This window comes from Cyanistes caeruleus, chromosome 5 (assembly GCF_971803275.1).
Source record: "Cyanistes caeruleus chromosome 5, bCyaCae1.hap1.1, whole genome shotgun sequence".
Lineage (NCBI taxonomy): Eukaryota > Metazoa > Chordata > Aves > Passeriformes > Paridae > Cyanistes > Cyanistes caeruleus.
This window is the reverse complement of record NC_141705.1, coordinates 17,479,901-17,507,239: the sequence shown is the minus strand read 5'-3', so window position 1 is coordinate 17,507,239 and position 27,339 is coordinate 17,479,901. Positions and strand designations below refer to the sequence as shown.

The window sequence follows — 27,339 nt, the reverse complement described above, 5'->3', positions numbered from 1 at the left end:
TTTTAGAGGGTAAGGTAGTCTCATCAGAATGAGAACACTCTTCATTGTGCACTGTTGTAGGAGTTAATGCATCAACAAAAGATTAATAATGGCCAGGTGTCTTCATTAGAAATGGAGGGATACCTAGTGTGCTTCACTAATTCTTAATTTCTTAATGATATTTTCTTTTTCTTTTTCTTTTTTTTTCCCTTTTGTACATGCAAGACTTGTTTGAAAGCCATAGATACTTAACCATAGTAAAAGTAAATTTTTCCTCTTCAAATGTTTTATGACTGTGGACAGAAACTACTATTGTAATGAAAATAGTTTTTCAGACTTAAATATTTAATCAGTAGTAAAAGGAAAAACAGTTGAAAGTCACAGTAACTATTTTAAACATTCACATTATGTTAAATAGATTCAAATTAATTTCCTGATGTTCATTGTGATAAATTTCATGACTTGAAAATTGCATTTTTTTGACATTTTTTAATTTTTTTTTTGTCTTACTACTCATGCTTCCCCTTGTTTCCTTATGAGTGTTTTTTGCTTTGTAGATAAGTTCATTTCCCCACATGTAAGAGATTAAATGGAGCTAACAGATATAAATTCTTAGTATTTAAATAGTTAATTCAGACAGTATGATTGTCACTACTGCTTACAAAGATTCTATATGCATTTCATATTTGTTTGTTCATTCCTTGTGATGTTACACTTGACAAGAAAAACATTTGCCATTTCACCTTAGTGGTTTTCAGGTAGAGATTATGTATGTGTTGATATATTTAAATAAAGCCTTCGGAACACTACATCAGAGGAATATGTCAGGAACATGTATCCGTATAATAATTGATTGACTTTTAATCAATACTGACAGCTTCATAATTCATCTGTTAACAAACTAAAAATTTTTCTCCTGTTTAATTCCTGAAAATTTTAATGAAAATGTAAATATTTTTAAATGGTTTCTGTCATTTTATTAATTTTTTGGGTAAATTTGGGGACATCGCATCTTCAGCTAGCAACTTGTTGCACTTCAGGTTATCATTTTGCTCAAACATGTTATCACTTGACCTCATCTACATATGATAATTCTTTTCTGTTACTATTGAAAGGGGTATAGTTTTGGGGCACACAATAAGGAAGTGCATTAAAAATGGTGGCCCAAGATAGCCATAATAAGTCATCATTTTAATAAGTAATAATATTTACATATATGTTAATTTATGATAATGTGAATTTGCTAATGCATTATTTTGAAAGAGGGTGATAAATTTACCAAAATAAAAGTTTAATTTTACTGGAAAGTGAAATGTAGGTTAATTAGAGTAGAAAATGACTATGCTATGTCTACATCTACTCTTGCATGGAAATAAAGTATGCAAATAAGAGTAATCAGGTCAAAGATTTTTAACTGTCTTAAGTAGTAATAAAAATGTCTGTACAAAAAGATGCTAAGTATTTTAGTCTACATTATGTATTCATATTAATTTGAAATTGAAGAAAGGCAAGTGCAAAGGATTGTGCACCAGGGGAAGAGTAACTCCACGCACCAGCACTGGCTGGGAAGCAGCTCTGTGGAGAAGGACCTGGTGGACACCAAGTCTCCATGAGCCCCCAGTGCCCTTGTGGCCAAGAGAGCCAATGGTACCCTGGGCTGCATTAGGGAGAGCACTGACAGCAGGTCAAGGGAGGTGATCCTGCCCCTCTACTCAGCCCTGGTGAGGGGCATCTGGAGTGCTGTGTCCAGTTCTGGCCTCCTCAGTAAAGAGACATGGAGCTCCTGGAGCAGGTGCAGTGGAGGGTGACAAAGATGATGAAGGGACTGGAGCATCTCTGTTAAAGGACAGGCTGAGGGAACTGAGCCTCGAGAAGACACAAATGAAAGGGGAGCTCACCAATGTCTGTCAGTATCTGCAGGGAGGGTGCCAGGAGGATGGAGCCAGGCTCTGCTCAGAGGTACCAAACATAGGACAAGAAGGCAACAGGCAGAAACTGATGGCCAGAAATTCCGCCTGAACGTGAAGAATAACTTCTTTACTGTGCAGGTGACCGCAGATGGAACAGGTTGCCCAAGAGTCTCCCACGCTGGAGATAAGCAAGAACCATCTGCATGCAATCCTGTGCCATGTGCTCTGGGATGACTGCATATGGCAGGGAGGTTGGACCAAATGACCCACTGTAGTCCCTTCCAACCTGAGCATTGGGTGATACTGGGAAATGTAAGAAGTATTTGTTTGATTTTCCCACATAAAATCTACACCCCAGAGAGCCAATGAAAGGATAGGCTGAATTTGTAATGTGTGTAATATATAACTTATTTCTTTAATTTCTTACCTTGAGCTCTTCCTTCATTTCCCTCTTGAAAAAGTATTTCATATAGGAAGAGTCCATGGTAGCTAGTATGTTTCCCACCTGACATTTATTTTCAAGTAGTGTTAAGGAAGAAAAGATAATTTATCCAGTGGTAGTTATGAAAATTTAATAATGTATACGTGTCAGTATGTATATATAGGCATAGTTTATTTGTACCTGCAGGATGCTTTATTAATAATTAAGACAGTCATCATTGTGCTGAGACAGAAAGCAATAAATTTTTACATATACATGGACTTTTAAATCATGGATAACTATCTACTGAAGTGTTTCATTACTAAGTGTAATAAAATTCAAGGGTTTGTTTTCTGTTTTTACATAGCATACTATATTTAAATATAAGTAATCTTTCATTAAGATACTTTTCACGTCTTAGCAAGATGGCACAAAAAAAATTTGTTGGTGAGTTGCTATTTGTCCACTTAATTATGGCTTTGATGAAGGGCTATTCCAATTTGATACTACAGTATATTCTGTCATGAGAATGGTTAAACAGAATTGTGTGATGGTGAAATCTGCATCCTGTGAGGTTTTCAGGCCTTTATTGGATGCAACAGTGGGGCAGTTGATCTGATTTAGTTGTAATTTGAACCAGAATTTGGAATACATGACTGACCTCAACACATCCATTGAAACCCAAGTTTTTCCACTACTCTAACATATGTTAGTGGACTGATGAATATGTGGTACCTGTATTTACAGTGTTATTTAGATTTAGGAGAAAGTTAAGAATCTTCTAATAGATTCTCAGTGTAAGATTGCTCTACTGCCTGGCTTGTGATTGGTTTTGTTGTGGGAATGGGGTTTTTTGTTTGTTTTTCTGGGTTTTTTTGTTGGTTGGTTTGGTTGGGTTTTTGGGGGGGAGTAGGTTTTTTGTTTGTTTTTTTTTGTTTGTTTTCCTTGTTTTGTTTTTTAGAAGGATTCTTGATACGTGGAAGATAAAGTTACTATAATATAAAAGATGTTCCCCTAACTCAAATACTTTTTTGCATTTATTTTGGAGAGATTTTCTTCCATTTGGATAAATAGGTATTTATAGATATGTCTTTGTGGTTGAGCTTTGCCAAAGAAGAATCAACATCTGTAAAGATTAATTTCCTGTTGCTGAAACTAGAATATAGTTTATATAAATGTATATAAATGTATAACACCTGTGTATTCATAGGTGTTAAAAACAACAAAAACTTCAAAGCCAAATGTAACTTTCTAGTGAGATTGTCTCCACCACCTCCTTTTTATGTAAGAAATACAAGTCTGTTAATTTAACTACCACTGTAATTTCTTCCTTTAAAGACTGTCCTACATGCTGCAATCTTGATAGTTGTACCAGCCTATGTTGTGTTAACGGCTTTCACTGTTTCTGAAGAGCTGCTAAACGTGTCAACACTGTTTATTTTTAGATCTTTTGGTATCTCTTTTGTTTCTCAGTTTTCCTCTGCAAATACTTTTTGGTAGGTTAATATACAGCTAGTGCCTACCCAAGAACTGCCACTGGGAAGGCTGAAAAACCCCAACCAAACCGAGACTCCTCAGCTGTTGAAGTTGCAGGTTGAGAAAAGTCTTAACACTTTGGACATTCATTGATATGAATCCATTTGCAGTGGATTTATGAAACAGCTGTATCAGGGAATACTCTTTGAATTTATAGAGTGAAATTAAAGATCCCTGCTAGTCTAGACGAGTGGATTTCCAAGGCATGTTGTCAAGGTTTTTATCCCTCAGTGGTTTCAACAGTGAGTTTTTAAGTGGGAGTTACGTGATTTAAAATCAAAATTTGAAATACGAACAGTAAGTATAATTTTTCTTCCCTCTTTGAAAGATTGATGGTAAATGAGTGATGAATACCTTTAATTAGCCTCAGATTTGTCATGCTCTGGTATACCAGGATGTTTATATGCCTGCTGGAAGAGCCAGTTCTTCAGGCTCCTGATACTACTGCACTGGAAGTACTTGGCATTCATAGCAAGGGAAGAAAATAAAGTTGAGATAAGTTTATATATGAAAATTACTGCAGGGTGAATTTAACCTATTTCAAGTATTTAAAATGTTTAGGTAGAGCATTCAAGAGTGATTCGTGTGCCATGACGATGTCTGTTGTACCATGATTTGTTAATCTGTCTGCAGGATATACTGTTGTGAAATCTTGGGATGAATTATATTTTTACTCATGTATATCTCTGTGATGGTAGATGTAATCCTCCTGTACAGTTCTCTTCCAAGCAGAATTATTCATGTTGTGGTCGATGTGGGAGATCTTCTTTCTACTCTTGCAAATTCAAACACTGCTTTTGAATGAAAGTGCTTTTTTTCTTTTCAAATGTAGAATGTTTGGATATTACCAAGGAGTGAGAAACTTTACATGTAGTAATGATTGCCTGTGAAGTTTCAGATAGCAGTAAAGTAAAAATCTAGGGTGACAAAGGAGGTGGAAGTAATTACAGCATTTGTGCAGTGCTAAAGTTGGTTCAAAACTGTATAGGTTCTGTCAGCTGCTTTCTGTGACCTTTGAAATTAAGCTGTATCTGCAGAATATCTCAAGTTCGGATTTAAAACTCCTATATCATTTGTACAATTCATAAAGCAGTTTAATTTAATGCTTACTTTACATTTCTCCTTACAGTCTCTGCAAACTTAAGATTTCAAAGTTTGCTCTGAAATTTTTTCACCAGCTGTATTTGGGATTTTTAGCTAGGGCTTTGCTTTTGTGCCAGCAACATAAGTGGAAATTTTAAGTGTTGGGTCTTCTGTGTATTTTTAAGATCGTATTTTGCTTTTTTTGGTAGATGTTGAGCACTACTGAAGTATTGAAAATTGGATAGGCTACAGAAGACAACATGTGCTAGACAGTAGCATACTGTGTAATAAGCAGCTGTCTCACCCTGTAACCTATTCACACTGTGGCAAAGCATTGTTGACTTTATACCATTTCATGTGATATGAAGTGATAGAATGTGTAATGGAATACACGAGCTATTTCTGTTCCTCTTTGTAGTTAAAATACAGATTTTTTTCAGTTTTGAAAGATGCTATGTTAGAGAAAGTAAAAATGTGGTGGTGACTTTTTTGTTTGGTATTTTGTTTTGGGTTTTTTGGGGGGTTGATCCATTGATTTTGGGTTGTTTTGGTGGGGGCTTGGGTTTGGGTGGGGTTTTATTCGAGGTTCTCAAGCCAATTGAGACAAGTTACGTGTATCTTTATGAATATCTCTGTTTTAAAGTGGAATTTATGGTAAATGCTGTGTCTTAATTTTTCTCCACAGGGATCTTAAAAATAATCTTATTAGTACCATAGATCCAGGAGCTTTTCTGGGGCTTTCATCTTTGAAAAGACTGTAAGTAGTATATCTAGCTAGTCAGTTTAAACAAAACAAACAAAAAACTTCTCAGAGAGAACTTTGCTTCTGGAAGTTCAGACAGCAAAGTTATTATATAATAAAAGTTGAATATATATATGCTGTCTAAATATATACACACACACACAGACATGTATAAAACAGTCTGCTTTCAGTCTTATGACTGAAGAGCATCCGCTGCTTGTGGCTTGGCAGCCTCCCTTGTTCTGACAGTCGCTTATATTATTCCTTTCTATTTGTATTTGAGTGGCTTGAAACATTGCTGGGCGGACATTTCTTCACAGCTTTGATTCCATCAAGTCATGTTTTGTTGAATGTTAAACTTCTGATTTTTATTTTCCAAAGGTCACAGTGGAACATAGAGTCCCTTGCTATTAATACTACACTGAAACTACAGCACTGTTAATGCTGCTTTATTGAAGGTTTTGCCAGCATTCCCATTAACATATTTTTGGGGGATTTATGCCTTGGCTGTAAAAGTTCTGTACAGATGAAACTTGGGAAAAAAACTCCTCAGCATTATTGCTTTTCTTTTCTTTTTCTCTTTTTTTAAAACACTCTTCAAATTTTTGTATTATTGTTACAGTTTTTAAGTCTTAGTGATTTTGCTACTACCTCCCCCACCCTGTTTGTTTCTTAAATCTTTAGAATATATATGTTCATTTGTAACTGATCAGATGTTCTGGCTGACTTAAAAGGAAAGTGTGTTGGTAATTGAACTTCTGAAAACCTTAAAAATAAAACTGAAGGACCAATTCTGGATCATTATTATTTGCAAGCTTAATTTTTATTACTTTAAGAATTTTTGGCAATTTGATTCAAGACCTATACTGAAAAATATTTTTAAGTATTTTTAAGTATTTATTGAAGTATAATAATAGAAGTAGTCTTACTTACATATTATAAATGCACTAGTATAGGTCTGTGATATGTTAAAAAATTAAGTGATGTACTCTACGTGTGTGTGTAAATTTATACACACACGTATATAAATGCTTCACAAATATGAAAATTTACTAGTTAGTTACTATGTTAGCCAAGCCTGTTTAAGGGAATTTATTGGTAAGTCTAGACTTGTTGAATTGCATGTGGATAAACCATAATTACTCGAGAGATGGATTAGGGAGACGGTGTGCATGTGTGTACACCAATATAGCAGTACCTTGTGGGCTTTCCTGAAAAAGACTAAATATAAATGTGGTGCAATCTGTTACTCATGATTTTTTGTTCAAATGCTTCTGTTAGCAGACTGTATGTTTTTTGGAAATGAACCAGTTTGTTCCAATTCCTCCTTTTTTTCTATTTATAGAGATTTAACTAATAACCGAATAGGCTGCCTGAATGCAGATATATTTAGAGGACTTGTTAACCTTATTAGATTGTAAGTATAATTTGTCCTGAATAAATACTCTTATGTTTTAGCCTTGTGTAAGTTGACATTCTTTGTTGCAAGAGGAGTAGTTTATATAAGTGTGCTCTTGAAAGACAGCTGGTGCCTATGGTTGTGGTTTGTTACTCAGTAGCAAGGTTAAAAACAGTTGTTGGGGCCAACCCAAACCACACTATTCAGTGATCTGCTGGCCTTGCAACAGTTTTCCAGTTTCTTAAAATGCATAGCTGGGAGGGAGACTAGGAGACCGTACAAAATATTTTCTTTTAAAAAATTATTCAGCCTTACAGACTCTTTCAGTATCCATGCCTTCTACAGTGGCATTGTTGTCAGTCTGTTTTGTTGGCTGTCTTGCATGTTTTGAAGTCCTTCATTTACTTTAAGAGGATAACATGTAAGATTATGAAATATTTCTTTGCCCTGGTTTTTAGTTTACACACAGTGCTTTCGCTGATGTATAGAAAGTGGTATGGATAATATTTAAAAAAACCATTCTGATAGATTGAACATGCTTCTTAGAGCATGTTAATGGGAAGACATCACTGTGAACAACAAAATTAATTTTACACTTCTTGAAATCTGTGCTCAACATCTGTCAGTTGTTGCCTTTTTTTTTTCCATTTACCATTTTTTTCCAATCTTAAAATTCTTCACCTAAACCAGGAGTATTAGAGAACAATTCATTTGGAGATTTTTGCTAGGCTCTTGCAACCTGATTATTATTCTTACAGTCCTGTGAACTATGACAGTGTCATAATAGTATCTTGTAACTTTTAAACATAGAGTTATATTGAAGAGAGGTTTTTTTCTATTTCACATGTCACTTATCTGAGGACGAGTTCAAATCATGATTTTTTTATTTCACTTTTATTTCTCAGGAATCTTTCTGGAAATCTGTTTTCTACACTTACACAGGGAACATTTGATCATCTTGGCTCACTAAAGTCTCTGTGAGTACTTGCTGCATCTAGTCCTACATTATTCTGAAAAAAAAATACCAAAGCTATTTTCTCATCTGGGCTTCCAAAAGTTTTATTCTATATGTATCATTTATTAATTTATAGTAAATAAATAGCATCTTACACCTTTATAGCAAAGGAAGCAAATACTTTTAAGCAAGATCTTAGTCCTTTGTGAATGATATAGTTATGTTACACATAACAGTGGGTAAATCTCAACCTCATGTTATTTTGCTCTCTCTTGGTTTCATGAGTTGTAATCTTGGGTAAGAAAGAAAGTAAATTGAAATAAGTGCTGATGATTAGCTTATGCTTTTCCCTGGGAGTCATGACAGTTGGCTCACGGTACTGGGACTTTATCAAAAGCTGTGGTTTCTGGGTTTGACACTGAGTTAATTTCTTGTTTATATTTATTTATAAAGGAGGATGTTTCTTTCCCTCCTCTATCCCTTTAATTGTTCATAAGGTGTTATTCCTGATATTTTAATTGTCTGCATAAAGGTGGCTGTCCAACAACACCACAGGTGTGACAAAAGAATCTGGATATAATGGTTGCCATTAAAATAATGGTGATTTGGAGGAATTCATGTGAACAAACACCAAATGGGGTTTCATAGGAATGTTGACTTAGTGTTTGTAGTGTTTTCCCTTTGATGTTGTGTTATCCTCTAGACATCTTCACTAGAGGTAAAAACCAGTGTAGACATACCCATATGTTTTGCTACATTTTTACGTTTCTAAACAGATAAAATATTAATTTCTGAACAGATAATTAATTAATCCCTTAATTTAACTGACTTCAGTAAACATCTATGGGGGATTTGGTATGCCTTTTTACTAGAAAATACTGAAGGATATAGAGAAGACTGAGTCAATTAAAAGCCTTATGATTCTCATGTAAAACAGAATAAAGTTGTGTGAATAGTGCTTCTGAAAAGAGAAATGGTTGAACTGTTATTTCTGTTGATTTTACTACTGAAGCATTTGATTGCTACAGTGAAGCAATGAAGTATCTTCTTAGGTTATAATGGTGCATATTCAAGCAATTCTTTGTTATTGCTCACCTGAAGTAGCATGAATGCTCTCCTTGAAAGAAGTTACTAGAATTTTTTTCTTGTACTGGTATTAGATATTCCTCATATTTATGGAGAGGATTCCTTTTCTCGGGGAGTATGTCCTTTTGTTCTCAGAGTACAACTTAGAGAGGATTAGAGTAGCTTCCAGTAGGTAGAAGTAAGCAACTCCACTGTAGTCTAGACTTCACTTGTTGCCTTTGTATCTGTGACAATGAGAGGCATTGCACAATTGTTATTGTCAAGCTTTCAGACCTTGTAATATTGCAGTTTGTCACTGTAAATGCCTGTGTTTTGTTGCAGAGAATTTCAGACTGATTATCTTCTTTGCGATTGCAACATACTGTGGATGCATCAGTGGTTAAAGGAAAGAAATATAACTGTACGTGAGACTAAATGTGCCTATCCCAAGTCACTTCAGTCACAGACAGTGACTGGTGTTAAACAGGAGCTTCTCACCTGTGGTAAGCACTCCAGACAACTGATACTTGTTTTCTAATGCATTCTTATGTTCTGTTAATATTAGCAAGCATATTTTTTTTGCTTTATTTCATTTCCCTAAAATTCAGCACTTAGGTGGTGTGGTAATAGTGACTCCTTTTCAAAGACTGATCTATAGTTGTGATTCATGATTTCTTCCTTTTGGAAATAATTAATAAATAAATGCGTATGGTGGATATTAGTTTGTAGAAACAAAGAATGAGTAACTCTCTTGATAAAATCCTTTTTCCTGCTTATCTCTATTTTTAAGAGATCTTTATGTAAATGCTACAGAAAGAATCAGAAACTGATAATGTCATTCCTAGGTTTAGCTATCTGACTTCAGATATGTGAATTACTCTACCCCCAAATTTCTGAAGTTAAAAGATCTTCATTTTGTGAGTTACTTTCCTGCATGGTGATTCTATTCTTGTTTAGCCTTCTTTTTGTGACAAAACCATGACTAACTTGCTTAACTTCTTTTTTTATATTAGAGTTATTCCAACTGTAAAAATAAAAACTCATATGTTACTGTGATTTTGAGTGAAAAATCGGGAAGAAGTAAAATGCATAATTACATTTTTTCTTCAAATTTTTATTTTTTACTTTTTTAGATGTGGGCTAGCAAAAGAGTATTTAAATATATCGCATTAAAGGAATACACATTTTGAAAAAGAATATGATGATAATTTGTATTTTTCAATATCCGATGCATTAAATGTAGTTTTTATATGCATCTTGCCAGGTGCAGCTTTATATTGATGTATAAATAATAGATACTCATTTAGTTTATTATTCTCCTCTTTTGAAAATTAGGTATATAAGAGATTCTTGCTATTAATTGTGGTTTTATGTCTTGAATTCTAGAGCCACCGCTTGAATTACCATCTTTCTATATGACTCCATCTCATCGTCAGGTGGTCTTTGAAGGAGACAGTCTACCCTTCCAATGTATGGCTTCATATATTGATCAAGACATGCAAGTCTTGTGGTATCAGGATGGGAAGATAGTGGAAACTGATGAGTCCCAGGGTATTTTTGTTGAAAAAAACATGATTCACAACTGCTCACTGATTGCAAGGTGAATCCAGAGTGCAAAAATGTATTTCCTGCTTCTTACTTTCTGCTCTGATTTAGTGTCTATTTCCATAACCTCTCTTATCCTTATAGAGTAAACATGTATACAGAAACATACTTATTTGGGAAATAATCTTCGCACATCTATTAATGATAAACTTGGAGGAAGGAGGTCTAGAGATTTGGTAGGTCAAACCTACGTGCTTAAAATAGGATTAGCTAGAGGAAGTTGCAGTTGAGTTTTAATTTTTGCAAGTTTCACTCAATGCATTCATTTAAAATATGTTTATGGTAGGATAAATTTGTTTTCATGGAATGTTAGAGATGAAAATGTTGAAAACAAAGCATTTCACTGAATTGCTCATGGATTCTTTACTCTTCCATTTGAGCACACCACAGTTGTTAATATTGTTCTCCAGCTGAGATTTGTAAGTGTAATTTATTCTGTCTGCAGCAGATTGTTGACTTATTCAGCATCTACAGAGTGGTTATATATCCTGTAATTGTATTAGTAAATTAGAGCTTCAATGTTTATAACAAATTACACATTTGGGAATTTATTTTAGTTTGGCCTTTCTAAACAACTAAAAATTTTGTCTTGAATAGCAGTGATAACACTTGGGGAATTTGGACTTCTCATCTCTTCTTTCTGAAGTCTAGGGATTTTTTCCTATGGCTATTCTTTTTGTTTTCTACCTTAGCAAAATTGAGAGCCTGAAGTATAGTAACTACTTCTCTGTTAATTTCAGTATATTGAGATGTAAATAGGTCTGGTTTTATAAGATCACTCATGGCTGTATGTAATTTGATGTTTCTTCTATTGTCTTTCTTTACTTCATCTTTTGGTAAAAGCTTATATAAATGTTATTGCAAGACTGTTTGGTTTTATTTGTTTATTTTATTTTTCCAGTGCACTGACAATCTCAAACATTCAGGCTGGCTCCACAGGAAACTGGGGTTGTCATGTACAGACCAGACGTGGGAATAACACAAGGACAGTAGACATTGTGGTGTTAGAAAGTTCTGCACAGTACTGCCCTCCAGAGAGGGTTGTGAACAATAAGGGGGATTTCAGGTTAGTTACCTCAGGTTTTTTTTCAGAGTAAAAAAAAGTCCATTTAATTTTGCTTCTAACTAAAATTTTATGCTTTAGAGGCACCTATGTGGATGTTTGCTTGTAAATGGTGTATAATAGATTTTTAACTGTTCTAAATTACTATGTGTTGACAGAAGTGCATGAAATTAAACTGTGAAATGTTAAACTTTGAGCCTGGTAATACATCCTTGAAAGATATTGAAATTAACCTATGATATTTGAAATATATGAGTGAAATTACTGGAACAGTTGAACTTCTGTAGATTACATCTAAGGTAAAGTTAGACAACATATTGACCAGGATTTCTGCCAGTTTATTGTTCTCTTTTTGAAAGCCTTCTGCTCCTATATGACAAAATCACCATATAAAATATGCAACATAATTTGGATCTTTTTCCCCCCATGAGTATTAGAGTAAACAATAAGAATGGTGCTGTTTTCTTTTGATGATTGTTGGGACTGTAGTGGTAGCTCTGATATTCCATTGTGTTGAGTGTTACAGAGTATTTTATCTTTTGTTCTTACCTCTTCACCTGTTTTCCCTTTTCTGATCTTTCTGCTGCTGGTCACTAACAACACGTTACTCCTGGAGGTGCCAGCTGTAACAGATAGCTTCTGTATAGATTCTCTATATGTAAGGTAATTCCCTTTATGACTACTCTGTGTTTTACCTCCCTGCAGTAGTTCCTGCTGAGAATTAGTGTCTGCAACAGCATTGTGTTCACTATGGTGCATAGGGTTTCTTAATGTTGTATAAACTGCTTTTATCCACTCATTTCACTTTTCTTATGCTGCTTGGCTGTACTGATCTTCTGCTTGGTCTTTTGTTTACAGTTAGAAATTTCCTTTCCCTGTCTGTGTGCATTAGAGTTTTTAAAATTATCTTCTTTGTATATAGCTAATCTAAGACCATGTATCTTTTATATTAAGAAATGAAAAGTAAATTCAACCACATTACAGGGACATAGTTTTTGGGGGAAGGGAAAAACAAGCTTTCAATTGCAGAAGACCTCCAGTTGTAGCAAAAATTCACTTAAAGTCTTGGCTGAGAGCATTATTTCCAAGCTGATCTCCTTTATGTTCATCACTTGGACAATTTGAGAAGGGTGAGTATGAGGAACTATTAGTAAGGGAATTAGTGTTAAGATCAGTAGCTGCACAGAGGAAATTTAGAATTACTGAAGAACTTCACTTCCACATTGTAAGGAATTATTTATATAAGTAACTTCGTGCATGTCCTCTTTTTACACTGTGGTGGTTTCAACTGCAGGGATAAGCATTACATTTGAAAAGGAGAACTTCCTGCTTTAGATAAAAGGCGAAGGAAGTCAAACAGATGCAGGTTGTATTCATCAAAGAACACATCTATTTAAATCACTTATGCATTTTTTTTATGATACAAGTGTGAATTGTTCTTCTTTGATTTGCCATTAGAGGTGAAAACAGATGGTAAAGGCTTATTTCAAAGTGTTTTCCATTAAATTAACCTGTGCTGTTCAGTGACTGTTCAGTGTAATAGGATTTACCCCCTCTGGAATTCAGTAGAAAGAAATAAGAGTTCAGGAAATGTTCAGCTTATCAAAAAGTTCACTGTGTCTGGGTTTACTATAACAGACTTCCACTTGTAGCTAGGGTAGAGTAATAATAAAGAATAATTTTTCACCTTTGAGAGCATATGGAAATAAGGCTTTGACTAGTGAGAAAATGGTTCTGAACAGATGGCTGTAAATGATCCTAGGTGAATTTGATTTTATAGTTTTTTTAGTTGGAACTGGTTAGTCATTTTAGGTTGGATGGTGTTTCAAAACTGGCATCTAGATTTTTATCCCTGCAGAGATGGGATAGCAAAGAGCAACAAAGGAGGGTGTTTGTCTTCAGTGTCTTTGGCTCAGTATTAGTTCAGCATAGTTTGTAAAGGTTAGGTAAAAACTTCATAGTGGAATTTATTTCCTTTAATTTAAATATTCTAAGTATTACGCAGATAATATCCCTGAGAATTTTACAATCAATGATTAAATTGGAAATACAGTTTGCATGTTAAAATACTCCCACTTCAGTAAATCCTTTAACTGTTGTGTTTAGAATAATTTTATGCTGGTAGTTGATAGAATTCTTTTTTAAATATAAGAATTACCTTTTTTAAAAGTGCTACTTTTGAAAAGTGTTACTCATTGGGTGTAATATATTTTAAAGCTGTAATTATCGTGCTAAATTTAGAGAGGTACTAAGATGTAATAAAAAGAGACTGGACTATCTGTAAGATAATGAAATTATGATATAAAAACTCACTGTAACTGAAAGTTACTGTTTGTTTAAACAAATGAGTGCTTTCAAAACAGAATTAATATGTCTGAAAGAAAGGATTGTTTTATTATCTCATGGTTTGCCTTTTTCTTTTCCCCTGAAATGAAATTAAAGTGCTTAAACGTAAATGAACCATCTTTTCCCCCACAGCTGTCTACACTCATGTATATGTGATAAATTTTGAGCACCTAATTATACAGAGTAATGAAATAAGAGTGTTAATACAGCCCAAATTTGCACTTCTGCTAACAGTTGGGTAAACTGTGAAAGATATTCAAGCTTAGACTCACAAGAAATTAAGAATACAGTCAAACTTACATAACCTTTGTTTGCATGGTAAGAATTTCATGCCATTAATCACCTTTTGAGCTCTGCTGGAAGGATGTCCTCTCTGGCTTCATGCTAACTGGAGAATGCCTCTTTAGCTCATGTAATGCAGGTATCGGGAGGAAACAGTTCATGACTTAGAATGGTGCAGGTTAACATTCATTTAGCAAAACTAGGGAATAAGGGAAATGTAGTGAAAGCTAAAATCAGTTCCCCTATCTCATTCACCACTGCAAAGAAACTTGTATCTACAAAAGGGGTTTTGTGCGTGGGAGAAGAAAGTGGATAAGGGATGCAATTGCTTGAAAGCGTTTCTCTTCATGGCACTGTGCATTTGTTTTTTTTCATGATGTGAGATTATGGCACAAAGCTGTTCGAGTTTAAAATTGCCCACCTTTTATGTGCAGTTTTGTAGAAGTCTTTTTAAATCATTATACAAATAATACATTAGTTTTAATAGTAAAATGCTTCTGTACATAATTTAAATTTGTTCTGAAGGTAGCACAGACTATAAGACTACCTGGCATTGCTTGTATTCTTTTGAGAAGATCATGGCAAAAGGTGATAAAATGCTCTGTAGGGAGATGAATGCAAAGTAAACTCAGGGAGAATGAAAGGACAATAATGAAAGAGAGGGGTAATAAAAATAGGGAAAGTGAAGATAAGAAGAGGGAGAAAAGGCAAATAACCTTGTGATAATCTAGTAGTCTTTGAAGTAGTGTTACACACTGCAACTCTCACTTTTCTCTGTTGGATGGCTACAGAAGTTCTAGAAGATAAACATACATATAGCTTAGAAGTAACACTTGTTTAAAAGCATAGTAATTAAAGCTGTCCTGAGAAACTTGTTTTACATTTGAGTCCTAGGCTGAGAAATAGTGCGAAAAAGAACAGCGTGTGCCATATTTCAGTAAAAATATTTGTCTTGGAGGTTGTGTCATAAAACCTCTGCCAGGACCACAGAATTTAAATTATTCCTAGGCCATGTGACACTCAGTCTGTAAGGTGATACATTCAGTGAAAACTGAAGTAAGCTGACCACACTTTTACTGAAAATGCTTTGGAAAAATACAACTTTTAGAAAACTGTAACAACAGAGACAAATGCCCCTTTTGAAGTGGCATCTTTGATGTGGAAACTTAATATAAAAATTTCAGCATTGATAAATGGTTTTGGAAGTTATATTTTGGTACTCCAGTGGCAATGTTTCTGGCAACCTAACTGCATTCTAGATGTGGAGGTTTGAGTGTATTATGCAAGGTATTTGTGGGCCTGCATGTCTTCTAACAGCTGTGCCAGCTGATGTATTAGTTGTCCTCATCTGCCTGTTTTCTTTTTGGCTTTGTTCTCTGAAGGCTTATTATAAATACATAAGAATTGGGAGCGCAGAAGTATTTCATCTTTGTAATTGTTTTTTCCATTCTGTGTTGAATCAGAGTTTATTTCAATTTGTCCTTACTGACATTTCAGAGAGCTGGATAAGTGTACATGTATTGTATCCTGCTGTCCCTCCCTCCCTTCCCAGCAGATGCATATCTTGCTTTCTTCATGATCAGAGATGGCCAGACATGATCCAGTCTGATGTTTTGTTAGTTTGCTGAGGTGCATGTAACATTGCATTAAGGTTACTGCTGGAATTGTGGTAATTCACAATACTGTTGTAATTCTTTCTGAGGAAGATTTTTGTCCTTTCTTTTGCCTTCTTCTCTACATTTAAAAAGATGTTAAAATCCTTGTTACCATTGCAGAATCTGTGCCTGTTCTTTTAATTAATTTATATACTCTAAAATACCTCAATATGATTTCCGGCATTTAAAATCTGTGCTAATTATTTTTAAATTTTTTCCTCTTTCTTTTAACTACCTCCATTGTCACCAAATCTGGTATAAGTTTTCCCTTCTGGTGTTGGTTGATGGTGACACTTCTCTTAATTACTTGAAGTAGCTGCTGAGGCTCTGAGTGTATGTGAATGAATAATTGCTGGGCTGGATGAAGCTTTGGATATTTATTTATTTATATGGATATATATTTATTATTATTTTATTTGGATACCCAAATAATTTTCTGTCTCTTCTAGTAATCAAATACTCTAGTGATGGTCATAATAGTAAGTCTCCATTTCTTAATGAAATTATGTCATTACAGATCTGGAGAACAGATCTGTAATGTCAAAGCTGTTACAAAAGGTAGTTAAATTTAAGTCCTTGTTTCCTAGTTTAGTTTGTTGTATTTATCATCTAGTCTTTTCCATTAGTTCTCTTACTGACTTAGAATTCTTTTATGGTTGTCTCAATACTGGTATGCCACCAGCAGTTATCTTTTTGTTAGTCCTTACCCTCCAAACTTAAGTAGTGGTCAAAATGGCCTGAACTAAGTGTCTGTCTTCCATTACTGAACATGTTACAATTGTTCTGTTGGAACTAATTAAGAATAAACGGGAATTTAAGATAAAGAAGATTTTCACTATACCCTAAAAGGTATCTTTCATCACTTAATACAATTGAGAATTGTAGACTTTTGCCTTAGTCCATCCCTAGAGAATTATCTTCTCTCAGGAAGAACTGTGATAAATTCTAGCATCTTCAGTGAGAGGAGTTACTTAACTGATGAGTAAGGAGGGAAAATGGTGCCAACTTCTTCTGTTTCTTTGTGTTGGCAATATTACTTAAAAATTTAATTTCCTGGAAATGGACTGTCCTTCAAGGTGTTTATTTCATCCTCCTGCAAACAGAGAGTTGTTTTTTTTTTCCAAATATTGATATATTCTTAATATTTCTTAATTTTGTAGTGAATAAACAGTCATTTACCAATATGCAGTCCAAACTTTCAATCACAGTGTAATCCACCAAAATGTTTTGTTTGACCAGTTCCAGTGTTTGGACTCAACTGCTCTGTACAAGGCCCTTTGAAATACTTAAAATTTAGAAAAACTCTTACCTATTAAGACTTCTAAAGGAGCTTGACATAATGAGGCTACAGAAAGCCTGGAATGATCCAGTGAAGCTCATTTTCTCTCAGTTTTAGTTAAACCTTACATGTTGGATTGTAGAATTTGAGATACTGAGCATTCTGCAATTTAGGTATGTATGTTTTTTATTTCTAAAATTTAAGAATTAGTGTCTGAATGATAAAACAGTGCTTATGCATATAAGCTTATGCATATAACAGGGTAGAGAGTCAGAAGCAGGAACAGGCAGACTGGCTGCCGTTCCTTGTCTTTGTCTCTTCTGTCTGCTCAGCATTGCATCTTAATTCAGGCATGGTTTCCTTCTATTCTTATTTTTTTCTTTGGGTCAGTTCTGCTCTAATGAATGATCAGTGCTTTAGACATGTATTGCAGTTTATTTTCTGTGGGTTTTTTGTTGTTATCTAAGTTTGTTTGTACAGATAAAATATGTGGTAAAATTAGAGGACAAAGTGGAGAGAATGTAAGGAGTTTTCTTAAGACCATAGTTTCATGTACCTTGAGTGAAAGGAATTATTTCCTCCTTTCTTGGCATTATGAATAAATTTTTTCCCATTAATTTCTATTTGATATTTTGTTTGCAAAACCAGTCAGAGTGGTTGTACTACTGCTACTACTGTTCCTTAAATACTGCAGATGTAGTCTTCTGTTCATATCTTCAGTTTGGTAGGAGTATGAATGCAGTTTGAAAGTTGTATTTATGCATATGTAGAGGACAAGTAGAAAGCAAATATCAAGTTGTTTTTATAGTGTTAACTGGGAATTTTTCATGAAGCAGCCAAGATTTTTTATCAAAAAGTTGTGATCTATTTTTAGTTGTTTTATAAGCACCTTCTTCCCTCCACCTGAAACCTCATGAAGGAATTCAAAAAAAGCATGCTAGCGTTAGAACTCATTTTGTTAATAGACACAAATATGAACAGCTTGAAAATACTGAAGATGAGCCAAGGTGGCCTTTTAAATAGTTTAGAGATGCTTAGTTTTGAGTGTCTCTTTATTTCATGTTGTAGTGCTTAATCCTTTTATTTACTTGTCATGTAAATTTGTCTAAATGTGAGTGGTTTCTTTTCCTTTTGACTCCCCAGGTGGCCCAGAACATTGGCAGGCATCACAGCATACCTGCTGTGTACACGTTATTCTGCTGGCAGTGGGATATATCCTGGCAACTCACAAGATGAGAGAAGAGCCTGGCGCAGATGCGACAGGGGAGGGTACTGGGCAGACGAGGACTACTCCAGGTGCCAGTATGCAAATGATGTGACTCGAGTTCTTTATATGTTCAATCAGGTAATTTGTGCATTTCTGTAAAACCAGAATTCAAATTAGATGAAAATCTAATCTATTCAAATTATGAAAATCTAAAAACTCAGAAAACCCTTCATCTTCTTTAAGTGGGAAATAACGATGGTCTAGATAGGTTGTGATGGACACATGCCTCTGAGTACAATACTGAAACTTGTAGGTTTAGGTTAAAATCTTGGTTTAGTATCTGTTTTGAGTGCCCCTAGATTGAAGGTACAAGGAAAATTTTATTCTTTGTACTTATCTAAAGCATAAGAGAATGGCTTGTCATGATTATTTTTGTCAATTGGATGCCCTGTTCTGCCCACATGCTATAAAGAATCAAGGTAGGTTTAATCTATAATGGTGACCAGCTCTTTTTGTTATAGTGGTAGAGAATAGTCAAACTCTGGTCTGCCTTTGTTGCTGTAAACTTTTGAGAGATTTAGTGTGATTGATAAGAGTTAACTAGTGAAAATAGTGAGTATTAACTAGGCTTCTTTATCTAGTAGCACTTACCAGGATCCAAGAGAGTATTCTAGAATTCAGATTGTAGGTATGAAGCAAAATTTATCAGCTCCAAGTTCCTTTTGAAGTTTATGACTAGTTAGTACACACTTCCACAAATGCTGTTGTGCAGGGATGTACCCAACCTTGTCTGTATAGGTGCTGTGTTGGAAATTACTCCATAAAGTTTGGAACTCTTGGTTTAAGCTTGTTTTCCAACTTGTGCAGTCAGATCAGTAGTATGGATGCAACAGATCAAACCATGGAAATATGAGATTGTTACGGTGTGGTGTTTTGGAGTTTGTTTGGTGGTTGGTTTTTTTTTGTTTGTTTTTTATTAATAATTCTTGGTCACTGGAGTTGATGATGTTGGTAGCACCACTTACATTTAACATGGTTCCGCGTGGTGCTTGTCTGAGCCCAGTGTAGGATTTCTACATGTTGTGTGGGTTTAGCATGTTCCAGTTCATGTCACATTCTTTTAGGGAAAAATTTAACACACTACCTATCCGAAAGCACCTCAGCCTCCAACTGAGACAATCAGATCTAAACTGGTATTTTCCCCTTGGGATGTCTTAGATTTATACACACAGTGAAATCTTGATGTTCAGTTGATTGGGCTAATTCCAGTTTGAGACAAAAGATTTGTACTGCCTGCCATGTAAGCTGGGCTGACTTGTTTCCTCTGTGTTCAGGTACTTCCTAATGCAGACATAGCTTTGGTTCTCCTGCTCTGGTCCCTGAGGATCCCTGAGCTCTGGCCACCAAAGATGGCAGGGGTGAGAAGGAAAGGAAGGGAATGCCTGTTCTGGCCCAAGATAAACTTCGAGGGTGACATAACTATTCTGCTTTACTGCTTTATATTCCTAGCACTAGGGGTGCATTCCATGGCTTGGTCACATGAAACAGGTCTCAGAGCTCAAATGAAGAGTGTTCTTTCTTAATGACTGGTTAACAGGAGAGAAATCATGCTGGGGATGACTTCTTCCTTTTCTGGGATACAGAAAAGTTGAATATTAGTTTAAACAGAGCTCTGATGCTCCTGGTTTGCTTTTTTTCTCACCTGGGAATTCACATTTTTCTTCAAGGCCTGTGACAACTAAATGTCATTCCTGTGTATGTACTGTAGCCCAGCTGCTCAAGAGCCTAGATGAATTAAGCTTCTTATAACTGCTTTTGGTTAGCCAACATTTTTCAGGTTGTGGAAATACGTTGCCAACTTTGTGTTAGGAAGTTTAAAATGTAAGCATCAGACTGGTATCCTCACAAAAGCAAAAGAATAGTCTTCATGTGTGAGGTAGATAACTTCTATTATCTACCCAAAAATAAATGTACACAGGTATTCTATGCTGAATTTTTTTTTAAAGGAAAAGGGGAACATTTTTGGTGTGGGAGTTGTTTTACTTATGAAAGTTGCCTTCTTTTTATGTGTAGTAGGTCTGGAATTTTTAGCAGTATTCTGCACAGAAGTTTCTCGTCTCTGAGACTAATGTTAAATGTAATCATATTACAAGCATGTTTATAGCCTTTGAACAAAGGTAGTAGTTGAGCTGTTTCATACATCAGAGCTTTGCCAAACATTTTACATCAAGTAAAGGTTCACATGTAAAATAAAATGAAACCTTTTTAACATTCTACAGGAGCATTCATATTCCACTGCTCTTAGATACACTGTTTGTGTATTGAACAGGTAGAGTTTTAGGTGAAAATAAATTAATGATTAAAGAAAAAGTTCAAAGAAATTATATAGAGTGTCTGAATTTGAAAGTTGACTTTGTTCAGTATGTGTTATGACTTTGAAGTTTTATTTGCAGTTTAAATGCATGACTTTTAGCATATTGACAAAAAATTAACTTCCATTAGTTGCATTGAAATTTATGTACAAGTGCTAAGAGTGGCAAGGACAAATACATGGTTGTGCTTATGTAGCACTTTTGAAATTCAGTAGACTAGATATATCCACACCAAAAACCAGAGAGAGAGAGAACGTCTCTAGTTTGGATTATCATGGATAAACAGCATCTGAGCACAAGCTGATAACATTAGCACAGCTTTCCACTGTACTATGTAAAATTTTCCATTTTTGGTCCCTGCTGGCTCGGGCATATTGATGTTGTGTATTATTTGAGAAGAATTTTCCAGCATGGGGTTTGTTTCAGGAGTGAAATCATGACCTTTGTCATAGTGAGATCTGTCTTGGTTTTTTGTGTGTATGCTATTCCAAATGTTTCCTGTAATTACAGAATTGAGAGTGAATGCTGTGGCAGTGGTGTGTTTGAATCGGTTTTGGCTTCTCTTGCTGTAAAATGCTATATTTAAAGAGCTTAGTGTTGCCATGCCTTGGCTTTGGTGAAAATGAAAAGCAATTGACAGTACTGTTTGGGGGGGGGGGTCCTCCTATTTTTTTGGTGCAATGCCTCTCTCCCTTCTAGGACAACAGCACAAAACCAAGTTGCTGGCTAGCAGTACAAATGGTAGCTCTCTGGCTTGTAGGAAATGTTTTTGCTTACAGATAAGGTGGTGGTGGTGGTCCTTAGCTACTCAAAACACTGTGATCCCTGTGGGAATTGCTCTTGTCTTTGGATCAATGCAATTAATTGGTGAAGTGTTGTCTCTGTCTTGTCCTTTTTCAAATGCTCATGTTTGTTCTCTATGTAGATGCCGCTCAACCTCACTAACGCAGTGGCAACAGCAAGACAGCTCTTGGCTTACACAGTTGAAGCAGCAAATTTTTCTGATAAAATGGATGTTATTTTTGTGGCTGAAATGATAGAAAAATTTGGAAGATTTGCTGAGAAATATAAAGAGGTAACTGGATAATTTGCCATCACTTTAAAGATAATCAAAGTGTTTGTCCTTAAGTATTCTGAGCAGTGAAACCTTCCCAACATTAGATGCAGGCACTGAGTTAGTGGATTATCAGATTCTATTCCATGTTTCTGTTTGTTTAGTAGGTCCCTGAAGTTGCTGACCCATGGTCACAGACTTTGCATTCGCGCTGAGATGATCCAGCATTCACTGGACCTGTAATGTGAGTAACACCTCTGGTCAGCACTGGAGCAGGGAGATAGGTACAGTAAGTCTGTTTTTATTTAATATGGAGTGGGTCACACAGGTTTTCATTGGTATGTTCTTACCTAAAACCACAAATAATGAAAGCCTCAGAGATCCTCTCAATAATGAATAAAACAAGACTTATCTTCTCCCCTTCCACTATGATAGACTGTCTTTATTCAATATTGAGCCATATCTCTAAGGTTTTCAGTACTCCACTGCCTTGCAGGATATAAGACATTAAAACAAAATCTTAGAGAATGCTCATTGCTGGGGAGAAAAATGCAAGTAGTTGAATAGTCCCACCAGTGGGTAGAAACTCTCTGTTTCACTGCTGAACAGAGGTTATATTGATCTCACTGAACAGTGCATGTTGGCAAGTTGAAGACCACACTGCCTCAAATTTAAACTCGTGCAAAAAACCAAAAAGCCAAATTTTCCCTGTCCACCCTCAGAAAACCATAAATGCTGGTTCTACATCTTTTGCAGGATTCCTTAGAGGATTTTCATCTTAGACAATGAGTTTTTTCCTCAATAGATTTGTTTTGAAGCCAGCCTGTGATTTGCCGGTATATTTAAGGAACATGAGTATAATTTCATGTAAAAATTTCAGTATCTATTAATAAGGCTTGATTTCTTATCAGGTTATTACTCCGCAAACTTACTCTTGATGCTGTTACTCATATTCATTCACACAATCTTTTTACTCATTCCCTAGTTTGTGCAAAAGTGGCTATTCTGAAAGATTAGTACAATAAATAATAAACAGGTTAATTTAATAGCTCTTTCATATCAGAAGCAACAAGACAAATGTTCAGAAAGTTCTTAGCAGATTGTCATAAATTAGAATACAGCTGAAAAAGCTTGTTCATACCTGAATAAGTAGGAGAAAGAATAATGTGTAATATATTTTAAAAGTATGAAGCAACTTGAATTCTGCTAGTTAAGGATATTAACACTGCTGGTATATTCTAAAATCACCAGTTGTTGATGTGTGAAATTTGTTACCATTTCTCAAGTACTAATAAGTCATGATAAGCACTTTCAATTAATTTAGCTTGGTTGTTGAAGATTTAATGAAAAGACTACAGCCTGCAAATGCTACTTAAGGCTTTGTGTTAGTTAAGAATTTTTACTGATTGTAACTTCTGTTCCTAAGAGAGCCAGTTCTCAAAAGAATAAATACTTTTATATTCAAATTCTTGCCTTTATAGTTTAAGATTAAAAAAATAAGAGCAAATGTTCTGTCCTTATTAGTAATATCCTGAAAAAAAAATTGTGGAGCCTGTATAGTAAATAAAGGAGATACCTTCTTCACCCTACCCTTTCTCTCTTCAAGCAGAAAATTCCAATCCCTAAATTTAGGTACTGTGAATTGCATTTTGGTCAATTCAACTAAAAATTATACTTACCTTTGCTTTTGGTCCAGTATTTGTCACTGTTCCTTAAATGTTGTGAAAATTCAGTGTAGGCCAATGTTGTCAATGTAGGTGCTCATTATTTTTGGTAGACTGGTCTAAATAATTAAGTTCCTTTTATAGTTTGTTTTTCATACTGAAGGCAGGATAAAAACTGTGAATTTAAAACAGTGTAATTGATGGTTAGAAAGCAGCGCTGATACCTTTGGATATTTGCAGTCTCTCTCCTGTAAACCCATGACCTAAAACAGGTTGTGCAAATTTGAAGTAGACAAGAAAGCAATAAAAAAAAGTTTGACTTGCTAAAAGGAAGCAAAACAGAAGGGTTGTGTGGTTATTTTTGCCTGTTTTACTCTTTTCCTATTATCTTCTATCATATATGCAAACTGTATTATAATTGATTTATAGTTTTAGTTTTCAAGTTGATTGCAAATAATTAAGTAGTTAGTATAGTAGAAAGTGGAGTATTGCACACTTTCCTTTTAATAAAATATTTATCATGGGTTTTTTCCTAATAAAATAAACAGGCACATTCTATTGGCATGACAGTTTTCTTCAGTGGGGGTAAATGTCCGAGTCAAAGTATTTCAGTATCTCAGCGTGAAGAGGTGATTAAAATAGGAGCAACCATTTTCCTTGTGCTTTTTGCACTGCCAACTCACTTTATATTTTCTGATAATGACCCTACCTGCTGAATGCTTTCACACCTGTAAAAGAGTCTTACTTCTCTCCCATGTTAGCTTGGCGACGTCATGGTGGACATAGCAAGTAATATTATGTTGGCTGATGAACGTGTTCTGTGGATGGCACAAAGGGAAGCCAAGGCTTGCACCAGAATTGTACAGTGTCTACAGAAAATTGCTATGTATCGGCTTGCAAATGGCGCTCAAGTTTATTCTACTGTAAGCATGAATTTATTTATTTATTTAGAAGAGATTTTGCTCACTCTTGAATTTGAATAGCTTTTTATTTTTCTTAATAGATGCTGGCATTATCTGAAATGCCTACTATTTCTGAAGGGAGTAGAGCAATACTGTGTAAAGATTTATACCTGCCAGATAAACAGAGATGGTTTTCTGGATGTGTTGTTCTCTGAAGGCAGAGAATCCCTTTAAGATTATTTATTATCCTGTCTGTGGTGTGTAAAATGATTTCATGTTTGATTTTTGTTGTCACAGTATTCTCCAAATATTGCTCTTGAGGCCTATGTAATAAAGGCTGCTGGTTTCACTGGGATGACTTGCACAGTGTTTCAGAAAGTGGCTACATCAGACCGTACAGGACTCAGTGATTATGGGAGAAGAGACCCAGATGGAAATCTAGATAAACAATTAAGCTTTAAGTGCAACGTTTCAAATACACTGTCAAGCCTGGCTTTAAAGGTGGGATGCTCTTTATCTCCCTACTAACTTTCTAATAATATATATATGAATAATTTGGCAAGCAAATTTATTGTTATTAATTTCTAAAGTTAAATTAGGATTTTTGTGTAATCCAAAATGACTGTAAGAAGAATTAAAGTGATAAAGGATAATAAAGCTTGATTATAAAGTAGTTCTTTTAATAGACACTTTTAATAAGTAGGTATGGTTTTCTTCATTTTAACTTTTCAAGTTGAAAGATCCTTTCAGACCTTTTCATAAGTATGGAAATTGAGACACTTCCTAGTTTGTAAGATCTTTATTTTTCTGCATTTTCACCTTCATTATGTATTAAACCAGACATAAGCAGTCTCCCTAAAAATGTGAAATACTCTGCTCAGAGTAATACTGTACTTAAGCATGAAATAGAAGATGGACCTGAGAGGTTAATTTTATGTGTGCTTGTGCATACACACACACACATATATATTACATCCATATGTGGGTGTGTACACAATGGAAACACTGCCTCATATTCCATAAAAGTATTTTTTCAACTATATTACCCAATTTACCAGTTTGTTTTTAGCACTTAATTTGCTTGAATTTTACTACAGGATGTATATTACAATTTATACTTCTGTAATTCCATGAAATTATATGCATGCTTCTCATTCAAGTATTATTTATATACAAGTAAAACCACCCTGTTTGCACATAGCGTTTTGTTCTCAATGGTACTACTGCATAATTGCAGCATTTTTCTCTGCTTGTGTTGGTTACTGCTTCTAGTTGCTAATAGTCTAATCTGGAAAAACTCTTGTAGTACTTTACTGGTACCAACTTTAACTTCACTCTCTGTAACAAGTAAGGTAAATGCAGAATCAGAACTTTTTTTCTTTTAGGAAATTTTTTTAAGATTAAGCTATTTTGTCCTGGATTACTTGGAAACACTGCCAAATAGGTTGCTCACAATACATAGTCTGCTAATGTATTAATCTCTGACCCTGTACATATGGAGGAGTTGTTAATTTAATCTATGTAAAGAACATAATTTTCTCTTTGCAACTTTAAAAATCTGTTTGTTTCTAGAACACAATTGTAGAGGCCTCTATCCAGTTGCCAGCTTCCCTTTTTACCCAGAAACAAAAAAGAGAAATCAGACCAGCAGATGAATCTGTCTACAAGCTTCAGCTTATTGCATTTCGCAATGGAAAGCTTTTCCCAGCAACAGGAAATTCAACAAATCTGGCTGACGATGGGAAACGTCGTACAGTTGTAACTCCTGTTATTCTTACCAAGATAGGTTTGTTTTTATTATTACTTTTTTATGGTCTTTAGTAAACAGTTTTGACTCCCTTGTTTTGATCAGTGTATATCCAGTAGAAGGTTTCAGCATCTAATGTGTTACATGATGAGAAATTTATGTGCAAATGCATTTCCTTTGTAACAGATGGATTAAACATAGCCAGTCACCACGTTCCTATCAATGTGACACTGCGGCGGATTGCACATGGAGCAGATGCTGTTGCAGCTCAGTGGGACTTCGATCTCCTGAATGGACAAGGGGGATGGAAATCTGATGGATGTCGCATCCTTCTGTCTGATGAAAATATTACAACCATTCAGTGCTATTCCCTCAGCAACTATGCTGTTTTAATGGTATGACACTTATGAATTCAGTTTCTTTCTGGAACTTAAACATGTTTCAAGATACAATTCTGGTTTTTTTCTTGTGTTAAGGAAAACAAGCACTCCCACACTCCATTTTACAGAAAACTAGACTAATAAATATATCTTTAGTTTTTGCTTTTGTTGATGTAAATGTTGAGGTAAGATGAGGTTTAAGTGGAAATCTATCAAAGTATAATTAGTTAGGTAATAATTAATATACAGCTGGATAATCTAGGAAAAAATATAAAAATATCAAAACAGTAAGTAACTACAAAAAATATTATTTAAATACTGCTGAAAAATAGTATCTAAAGTCTAGTCTAAGCATATTGATATCAATAAAATGGTTAACCAGTTCTGAAATATAGTGATAGAAGAGACACTTTCTTTTAGTGCTCCTCAGTTGGGAAACTGAATTTGTCTGTTCTCAGAACTCTTTTAATTTCAGATTCTGGCCAGGGAAGCTTCCCTTTTTATAGATTGTAACTGCTACCCTGCTTGTCAGTAATCCCTACAGATGCTAAATTATAAAATGTGATACATAAAAAGGGTGGGCTGGCAGTAAGCTGAGTGAAATATTACAAGGTTTAGGAAATACTGTTAAATGTAAATTTGGTATGGCTTTTGTGGCAGTTAATGTGTTCTGTGTGAAATTAAATATATATT

The 27,339-nt window shown here is 34.9% G+C and overlaps 1 protein-coding gene across 2 annotated transcripts in view; it reads left to right on the top strand.

Moving 5' to 3' along the window:
• The window catches only part of ADGRA3 (adhesion G protein-coupled receptor A3), a 118,877-nt gene that overhangs the window by 79,617 nt on the left and 11,921 nt on the right, over positions 1–27,339 (top strand). For both annotated transcript variants that reach the window (XM_086891682.1, XM_023925799.2), the window contains 12 exons: positions 5,615–5,686; positions 7,017–7,088; positions 7,976–8,047; positions 9,433–9,593; positions 10,477–10,690; positions 11,597–11,761; positions 18,464–18,665; positions 21,825–21,974; positions 24,379–24,540; positions 24,817–25,020; positions 26,092–26,305; positions 26,453–26,661. In XM_086891682.1, coding sequence (XP_086747808.1) covers positions 9,479–9,593; positions 10,477–10,690; positions 11,597–11,761; positions 18,464–18,665; positions 21,825–21,974; positions 24,379–24,540; positions 24,817–25,020; positions 26,092–26,305; positions 26,453–26,661 — 1,635 coding nt within the window. In that variant the 5' untranslated portion in view covers positions 5,615–5,686; positions 7,017–7,088; positions 7,976–8,047; positions 9,433–9,478. The remainder of the gene's footprint in view (positions 1–5,614; positions 5,687–7,016; positions 7,089–7,975; positions 8,048–9,432; positions 9,594–10,476; positions 10,691–11,596; positions 11,762–18,463; positions 18,666–21,824; positions 21,975–24,378; positions 24,541–24,816; positions 25,021–26,091; positions 26,306–26,452; positions 26,662–27,339) is intronic.